General features: G+C 42.8%; 1 protein-coding gene across 1 annotated transcript; it reads left to right on the forward strand.

Moving 5' to 3' along the window:
• Positions 1-7723: 7723 nt before the first annotated feature.
• LOC120990323 (olfactory receptor 1468-like) lies at positions 7724-8629 on the forward strand. Its single transcript, XM_040419065.1, has one exon. The coding sequence runs from the start codon at positions 7793-7795 to the stop codon at positions 8627-8629; it is 837 nt and encodes a 278-aa protein (XP_040274999.1). The 5' UTR covers positions 7724-7792.
• Positions 8630-10214: the final 1585 nt, after the last annotated feature.

A 10214-nucleotide genomic window follows, 5' to 3' on the forward strand; every position in this document is an offset into this window, starting at 1 on the left:
CTTCAAATCCTTACATTGCTGAACAAATTCATCTCCATCCCTTTTAGGCGCATAAACTGACCATACGGTACCGCTGACTTAACATGGGGTGGATGGAAGGAACCATGGTGCAGAAGTAAATTCGTGGCTGTCGATTTCCTAAATACAGTGGTATACAAATATCCATCCCTAACTCCAATTTTCACATCTAAAAACTCCTTAGTTCCCTAGTCCCAATCTTACTGGTAAATAGCATCTTCATCTGACTTGTGAGATTTAAGTACCGTACTCCACAAATTCATAAAACTGCACTACGGTACCTGTCCACACTATGAATATATCATCAATAAACCTAAGGAATAACCTGATACATGTCACAAATGGATTTTTACCGTAAAAATATATTCTTGCTCAAACACTGCCAAAAACAAATTAGCAAGTGTACATGAGACTGGGGTCCCCATGGCCGTACCAGTTTTTTGACTAAACCATCTCTTATTAAACATAAATGCATTATGAGACAATATAAACTGTAAAGCTTCAGTGACAAACTCCACATAGGTAGATGATTTCTCCTGTCTGTCGAAAACACTGAGGACGCACTGCACCCCCCGGGCCTGAGGTATCCTGGTACACAAACTCTCAACATCAATAGATCCAAGTAAATAACCATCCTGCTAATCAAGGTTCCGAATCGCATTCCAAAAATTACCGGTATCCTCCAAATAAGAAGGATTTCTGTTTAATAAACGGCGTAACAGCCAATCCACATATTGAGACAGGGGCTCAGTAACCGAGCCGATCCCTGTCACAATAGGACGCCCTGGTGGGTCTACCAGTGATTTGTGAACTTTCGGAATACAGTACCAAACAGGATTAATAGGGAACTGGGGGTACAGCTTCTCCGCAGTGTTCCTTGACAGAATTCCAATTTCCGTATACTTCCATAAAAAGGATCTTAACTGCCTCTGATATTTCTGTGTGGGATTAACTTTTAAAGGTACATACACATCCTTCTTTGAAAGTTGTCTCTCCGCCTCAAGTACTTAGGATTTTTCATACATAACCACTATATTGCCACCCTTGTCGGCCGGTTTAACAATCAGATCCTTACAGTTAATGAGCCACTTCAAGACCCTATTCTCTCCTTTAGGCCTCTTTCACACTTGCGTTGTTGGGATCCGGCATGCACTTCCGTTGCCGGAGGTGCCTGCCGGATCCGGAAAAACGCAAGTGTACTGAAAGCATTTGAAGACGGAACCGTCTTCCAAATGCTTTCAGTGTTACTATGGCAGCCAGGACGCTATTAAAGTCCTGGTTGCCATAGTAGGAGCGGGGAGCGGGGGAGCGGTATACTTACAGTCCGTGCGGCTCCCGGGTTTACATGGATCACGTGATCCATGAGCTTGGGGCGCCCTGACGTCACTCTGGAGCGCCCGGGGAGCCGCACGGACGGTAAGTACACTGCTCCCCCGCTCCCCACTACACTTACCATGGCTGTCAGGACTTTAGCGTCCCGGCAGCCATGGTAACCACTCTGAAAAAGCTAAATGTCGGCTCAGGCAATGCGCCGAAACGACGTTTAGCTTAAGGCCGGATCCGGATCAATGCTTTCCAATGGGCATTAATTCCGGATCCGGCCTTGCGGCAAGTGTTCCGGATTTTTGGCCGGAGCAAAAAGCGCAGCATGCTGCGGTATTTTCTCCGGCCAACAAACGTTCCGTACCGGAACTGAAGACATCCTGATGCATCCTGAACGGATTTCTCTCCATTCAGAATGCATTAGGATAATCCTGATCAGGATTCTTCCGGCATAGAGCCCCGACGACGGAACTCTATGCCGGAAGACAAGAACGCAGGTGTGAAAGAGCCCTTACTCTAATTCTGCTTCTCAGCTGCATATAACAACGCCTTAACTTCTCTCAGAACCTGTTTCCGAAAAAGAATCAGACTGCCGCCGGCCATCAAGGGTGGAGTAAAAGTGGATTTAATACCCTTATTAAAAGGTGTCCCTATTTTTTGAATATTACATTCTAACGCTATGCAATCTAATGCTCCGTAACATTCACTGACCTGCGATCCCAGTGATAACAATTCATGTAGCAGCCGCCGGAAGTAGAAGCACTGTGCGCAGTGAGCCGGCTGCTACATGAATTGTTATCACAGGGATCGCAGGTCAGTGAATGTTACGGAGCATTAGATTGCATAGAAAGGGGGAATATAAATGTAATTTTAACTCCTAAGACTCTTTTTTTGGGGGGAATTTTTTTGCCACATTACTGGACGCTCATGCGCAATGCCTGTAGGCTCATGCGTCCTTTTGAGGAGGTGACAAACCTAGTCAGTCGCACCGAAGGCACCATCAGCGACATCATCCCATTTTTTTTCTTCCTGGAGCGTGCCCTGCGAAGAGTGCTGGATCAGGCCGTAGATGAGCGTGAAGAGGAAGAGGAAGAGTTGTGGTCACCATCACCACCAGAAACAGCCTTGTCATCATCGCTTGCTGGACCTGCGGCAACGCTGGAAGAGGAGACTGAGGAAGAGGAGTCAGAGGAGGAAGGTGGCTTTGAGGAGGAGGAAGACCAACCACAGCAGGCATCCCAGGGTGCACGTTGTCACCTATCTGGTACCTGTGGTGTTGTATGTGGCTGGGGGGAAGAACAGACTTTCAGTGAGATTAGTGAGGACGAGGAACGGGACATGAGTAGCTCGGCATCCAACCTTGTGCAAATGGGGTCTTTCATGCTGTCGTGCCTGTTGAGGGACCCTCGTATAAAAAGGCTGAAGGAGAACGACCTGTACTGGGTGGCCACGCTACTAGACCCCCGGTATAAGCAGAAAGTGCCTAAAAAGTTACCGAATTACCGCAAGTCGGAGAGGATGCAGCAGTTCCAAAATAAATTAAAAAGTATGCTTTACACAGCGTATAAGGGTGATGTCTCAGCACAACGGGAATCTAACAGGGGAAGAGGTGAAAGTAATCCTCCTACCACGACCACGCCGGCAAGGACAGGACGCTTTACAGACATGATGTTGATGGAGGACATGCAGAGCTTTTTAAGTCCTACGCATCGCCACAGCCCTTCGGGGTCCACCCTCAGAGATCGACTCGACCGACAGGTAGCAGACTACCTTGCCTTAACTGCAGATATCGACACTCTGAGGAGCGATGAACCCCTTGACTACTGGTGTGCAGGCTTGACCTGTGGCCTGAGCTATCCCAATTTGCAATAGAACTTCTGGCCTGCCCCGCTTCAAGTGTCCTGTCAGAAAGGACCTTCAGTGCAGCAGGAGGAAACTGAGAAGAGAAGTTGCCTAGGTCAAAAAAGTCTAGATTACCTCACCATTATTAAGATGAATGAGGCATGGATCCCGAAGGGACTGACAGTGGGCGATACATTTGACTAATAAAGGCCTGGTGATGAGATGAGCTGCCTTGGGCTAAAAATGGTCCACACGCTGCTGTATTTTATCTCTGCATGCCGGATGACTTGCGTGACTTATCTGCCACCAACTAGGGTTCAAGCCGCAATGTTTTAGTGCACTTTCTGCCTGGAAAATATCATTTTTTTTCCGGCAACAATACCTCATTTTTCAGGCATGTGTACATGCCTAATTTTTCTGGCCTCTGGTGCTGCATTGTGGCTGCAAAAAACAAAACAAAAAAAAAAGCACGTACATGTGTCAATTCCCCTTTGTGATCGTTACCTTGTTGTGGTGAAGGGGCTTGCATATCACAATGAAGCGACCACCTCCTATGAGTGTGTTGGCAACGGCAATGTTGGCACACCCCAGATGATAAGGTCGTTGCTTCATTGTGAACAGACCAAAAGCGATCGGCTGGATAATTTTGCATAGAAAAAACATTAATTTTCTTTGTGATCATCTAAGGTGATCATTAAAGCCTACTAGGCCAACAATGGGCCCACACTGCAGAATCATTGTTTTCTGGGTCACTTAACTGTCACTGAACTACCTCAGCACGACCATAGGCTTTGAAAAACCCCCATCGCCTGCAATCTCCCAAACATAAGCACGAGCACAGTCATCACTAGACCAAGATTGACGCATAGAGGAATAAAATTTATGTCATGAGTGTGTCAACTATTGACAACTCTTTGCGGTTGTCTAAATTCTATTCCATACACGTCCCCTGATAGGGGACGTAACAGGGATTAAACTGATAGGAATAGTACTACTTAGCACACCACTCATATCTGGTGACACATTACATTGCACGGCGCACGCGCAGTGCCCCAAACTGGAAGTAAGAGGACCAACCAAGCATCTTTTTCCATCTCCCGGTTCCTAAAATCTACTTCATACACCGGCCCCTGATAGGGGACGTAACAGGGATTAAACTGATAGGAATAGTACTACTTAACACACTACTCATATCTGGTGGCACAGTACATTACACGGCGCACGCGCAGTGCCCCAAATTGGAAGTAAGAGGACCGACCAAGCATCTTTTTCCATCTCACGGTTCCTAAAATCTATTCCATACTTGTCCCCTGATAGGGGACGTAACAGGGATTAAACTGATAGGAATAGTACTACTTAAACACACCACTCATATCTGGTGGCACAGTACATTGCAAGGCGTACGCGCAGTGACCCAAATTGGAAGTAAGAGGACCGACCAAGCATCTTTTTCCATCTCCCGGTTACTAAAATCTATTCCATACACCGGCCCCTGATAGGGGACAAAACAGAGATTAAACTGTTAAGAACAGATTTTTTTTTTATTTAAAAAAAAGAGGACAGCCTCTGCGGAGCTGGGTATTTTTGGGCCGCGTTACTGAACGCTCATGCACAATGGCTGTAGGCTCATGCGTCCTTTTGCGGAGGTGACAAACCTGGTCAGTCAAACCCAAGGCAACATCATCGACCAAATCCCATATGCGTTTTTTCTTGAGCGTGCCCTGCGAAAAGTGCTGGATCAGGCCGTAGATGAGCATGAAGTGGAAGAGTTGTGGTCACCATCACCACCAGAAGCAGCCTTGTCGTCGTCGATTGCTGGACCTGCGGCAACGCAGAGAGAGGAGTCTGAAGAAGAGGAGTCAGAGGAGGAAGGTGGCTTTGAGGAGGTGGAAGACCAACCACAGCAGGCGTCCCAGGGGGCTTGTTGTCACCTTTCGGGGACCCTTGGTGTTGTACGTGGCTGGGTGGAGGAAGAGACCTTCAATGACGTCAGTGAGGACAAGGAACGGGACATGGCTAGCTTGGTATCCAACCTTGTGCAAATGGCGAGTTTGCAGTTGTGCAAATGGACTGTTTGCAGTGTTTTAAATGGGGAGTTTGATCTGTCACTGTGAAGCGGGCGTAATCCTTACACTACCTGATCGATACAACATCATACCTGATGTTTTAAAGCACGTTATTCCAAACAATTTAGGAATGTTAGGTGATTTATGCCCTTTATGGATTAAAACCTGACTCTGCGTCAACTACGTAATTTTCCATGGGAGTTTTGCCATGGATCCCCCTCCGGCATGCCACAGTCCAGGTGTTAGTCCCCTTGAAACAACTTTTCCATCACTATTGTGGCCAGAAAGAGTCCCAGTGGGTTTTAAAATTTGCCTGCCTATTGAAGTCTATGGCGGTTCGCCCAGTTCGCGAACATTTGCGAAAATTTGCGTTCGCCGTTCACGAACGGAAAATTTTATGTTTGCGACATCTCTAGCCTTTAGTAGGCATGGCTATGATGGCTTCTAAGGGCACAGAGTTAAACGCTTGTTGATTGGCTGCTCTGCAGCCTTTCAAAAAGCGCCATTAAAGTGCCGAACACCGAACCCGAACCCGAACTTTTCCTGAAATGTTCGGTTTCGGGTCTGGGGTCCAAAAACCATAATGTCCGGTACGAACCCGAACTTTACAGTTCGGGTTCGCTCAACTCTATTCATAACCACATTTTAAAAATTTTAAAAGAAAGGAATCTGTCCTGTTTCGCTCATCTCTAATACTTATACTTAAATTCTGTAATATTCTTAAGGAATACAGTCTCTGGACAGTGGATCCTTTCTGTCCTGTTTGATATAGCTGTAAACTGGAATCTTGTTATTCTCCCACCACATGCAGAGGTGACTCAAGCCTCAATATAAGTAAGCTGCCATTTCTCTGACAAGGTGATCCGCAGTCCACAGCTCAACCTTCTGTAAAGTTTCTTTGTTTCCAAGGGTAAAACAACCTCCCTGCTACTCTGCTCCCCACTGCTTTTTAGCTGTTCACAGGCCTACAACTTACACTAGACTTCCTTCAATTTCCTCTAAGAGAGGAACATTGTAATGCCAGCCCTGCCTAGCCACTAGGGAACCTCCCACTCTCTTTCAATTTTCATACACAGACTACGGGACACAATACAGAATATACAGTAACATTACAATTTTCACCACTTTGCAGTGGGGGCACTGCTGCTGCTCCCAATTCAAAGGGAGAATTTTGCAGACTTGATCAAAACTAGCCACTCTTTCTTTTGACAATTAACACTTGTGTGTGCATAAACACGGGAAGGCTTTCTGCCACCATTAATGCATAATTATTGGATGCTTTTGAATAACAAGTGACTCTTTCTTCTGACATTAACATGTGTATGTGTATGAACAGGGGCAAGGATCTTCCCCCGTTATGGCCTAAATTTGGGTGCTTGGTCCCAACAAGCCACTGTCTTCTCCCATAATACCGTGTGTGTTTAAACAACATGATGCCTGACACTCAAGGTGAAGGTATGGGTTCCCACCTCACACTGTAGATACAAAAGTAACTTCAGCATTCTTTAGATTCAGGTGAAATCAGTTCATCTCTTAATTATTGTTTTATTTTCTGCCATTCAATCTGTGTTTTGTATCCATAGATCATGAGCGGTTGGATTGACGACACTAAGAGCAGTAAAGGAATAACCTTTTGTATAAAAATTTAATATTATGGCCAACTAAAACAAAAAAGATGGAATGATTGGCAAAATAAAGAACAAAATAATAATGCTAAAAAAAGGTCTAAAAATTATGCCAGCAAGGCGCGCCAAAACTGTTCTGGCGTCTCTTGCCAGCATACTTTAAATACACACCAGAAGAAATGACATCTTTTCAATAAAAAAAAATCTAGTAGAGCAGAGGGTGTTTTGGAAAAACTTTTAGGGCAATTGAAGCATATTTAATTTGCTAAGAATCAATTCTGGAAAAATTTGTCAAATAGAACACAAAACGAATTTCAAGATTTTCACTTTTTCAGTTTGAACATTTAAATCATGTTTTTATGCAGTTAATACATCTTCCTCATGTTTAGATAAAATTAATGTTCTGCTTATTAATCATAAATATCCTCTAAGACTTATTATTCTTATATTGCTAAATGTAGAGCCCTTCAGCACCGATGTTACAATCTGTAGAAACTTTATCCCCAGTGATCATTTCCATGAGGATTTAAGGTTTAGATATAAATACAGGACAGGAAATATCTTTCTTTTTTAAGAGGCTTATGAAGGAAACAAATGAATGGAAGTATCTGATAAAGTCTAACTCAGTGGACTACTGGACTTGTTCTAATTGATCCACTGAAATGGAATATAGATGAAAAGAAAATACTGCAATGAGAAGTTACCTTCCTAAGTAAATCAGCTCGAATAATATAAAATCAAATTTCTGTTCACAATACTCCATCAAGATCAAAGAGTGATCACAGATGTCTACATTATATATAGCATTTGAAAATGAAGGCTTTAGAAGTCAACTCTACCCCGGTCACTGAGTTTCTTATACTGGGATTCCCTGCTCTGAATGATTACAAGTTGCCTTTCTTCTCCATTGTTCTTCTCATGTATTCCATTACTATATGTGAAAATCTCTTGATCATTTTACTGGTGTCAACAAGCCAACGTCTCCGTTCTCCAATGTATTTCTTCCTTGGGCATTTGGCACTGTCAGACATTATCCTTGTTACAACTATTGCTCCTAAGATGCTGGATGTTATTATAAGAGGAGGGAGCACAATTCCTTATGTTGGGTGTTTAGCCCAGTTTTACCTTTATGGTGAAGCGATCTGTGCAGAGTGTTTTTTGCTCACGGCCATGTCCTATGACCGGTACTTGGCCATCTGTAGACCACTACATTATATCTCAGTGATGGGTGTCAAGCATAAATACAGCCTAATCATCTCATCCTGGCTGCTCAGCTTTATGTTACAGCTTATCTCATGTTTACTTGTATGTGGCTTAGACTTCTGTGGGTCAAATGTTATTAACCATTTCTTTTGTGACTTTGCTCCTCTTTTAGAACTTTCTTGTTCAGATACAACTGGCGTGGGTATTGAAATGCTTGTCCTCTCTTTTCCTATTATTTTGCTACCTTTCCTACTAGTAATCATATCATATGTCTGTATTTTTAGAACTATTTTTGGAATTTCCTCTGCCTTAGGTAGACAAAAGACTTTCTCCACTTGCAGCTCTCACTTGTTGGTGGTTTCTATCTATTATGGTTCCATGCTCATCATCTACATGGTTCCTTTCAGAGGACATTCAGTGCCTGTGAACAAGTTTATTTCTCTTCTCTACATTGTCCTGACCCCCCTTCTAAACCCTGTTATTTACAGTCTAAGGAACAAAGAGATTCAGTCTTCTGTGATTGTTTATTTGATGGTTTGTAGTAAAAAATAGACTTGGGGTAGTAGAGACACAAGGAAGAAAGTAATAAGCAATGGTTAGGTTGATGTGAGTAGGTCTTCTCAATCAAATCTCGGTTCAAGGATATTACTTAACCCTTTCAAACGACAGCCAGTTTGGACAAATGCCGGAGCCCTATTTTTCAAATCTGACATGTGACACTTTATGTGGTAATAACTTTGGAACGCTTTTACTTATCCCAGCTATTCTGAGATTGTTTTCTTGCAGAGAAGTGAAGAAAAATACAGACCATTCTCGGTGGCGCTGGTGCAGTAAGGACTCGATGCTCAGAAGGTACCAAAAATGGTAATCTTTTTATTAAAGTAGGTCTACGCGTTTCGGGGGCAAGACATCCCCCTTCCTCAGGACAATAAAACAAAGATTGTTTTCTTGCGATACATCGTACTTCATGTTAGTGGTGAATTTGAGTATATACGTTTTATCTTTATGCATAAAAAGTCCAAAATTTGCTGAAATTTTGGAAAAATTCACTATTTTGAAAACTAGAATTTATTTGCTTTTAACCACCTCTGCCCCTATAGCTTAAACACCCTTAATGACCAGGCCACTTTTTACACTTCTGACCTACACTACTTTCACCGTTTATTGCTCGGTCATGCAACTTACCACCCAAATGAATTTTACCTCCTTTTCTTCTCACTAATAGAGCTTTCATTTGGTGGTATTTCATTGCTCATGACATTTTTACTTTTTTTGTTATTAATCGAAATTTAACGATTTTTAAAAAAAAAAATGAAATTTTTCACTTTCAGTTGTAAAATTTTGCAAAAAAAACGACATCCATATATAAATTTTTCTCTAAATTTATTGTTCTACATGTCATTGATAAAAAAAAATGTTTGGGTAAGAAAAAAAATGGTTTGGGTAAAAGTTATAGCGTTTACAAACTATGGTACAAAAATGTGAATTTCCGCTTTTTGAAGCAGCTCTGACTTTCTGAGCACCTGTCATGTTTCCTGAGGTTCTACAATGGCCAGACAGTACAAACACCCCTCAAATGACCCCATTTCGGAAAGTAGACACCCTAAGGTATTCGCTGATGGGCATAGTGAGTTCATAGAACTTTTTATTTTTTGTCACAAGTCAGCGGAAAATGATGATTTTTTTTTTTTCTTACAAAGTCTCATATTCCACTAACTTGTGACAAAAAATAAAAACTTCTATGAACTCACTATGCCCATCAGCGAATACCTTGGGGTGTCTTCTTTCCAAAATGGGGTCACTTGTGGGGTAGTTATACTGCCCTGGCATTCTAGGGGCCCAAATGTGTGGTAAGTAGTTTGAAATCCAAATCTGTAAAAAATGGCCGGTGAAATCCAAAAGGTGCTCTTTGGAATGTGGGCCCCTTTGCCCACCTAGGCTGCAAAAAAGTGTCACACATGTGGTATCTCCGTACTCAGGAGAAGTTGGGCAATGTGTTTTGGGGTGTCATTTTACATATACCCATGCTGGGGGAAATAAATATCTTGGTCAAATGCCAACTTTGTATAAAAAAAATGGGAAAAGTTGTCTTTTGCCAAGATATTTCTCTCACCCAGCATGGGTATATGTAAAATGA

The sequence above is a fragment of the Bufo bufo genome, chromosome 1, assembly GCF_905171765.1.
Source record: "Bufo bufo chromosome 1, aBufBuf1.1, whole genome shotgun sequence".
NCBI lineage: Eukaryota > Metazoa > Chordata > Amphibia > Anura > Bufonidae > Bufo > Bufo bufo.

Coding starts and splice junctions, on each gene's coding strand:
- LOC120990323 (XM_040419065.1), top strand. CDS start 7,793: ATGTATTCCATTACTATATGTGAAAATCTCTTGATCATTTTACTGGTG.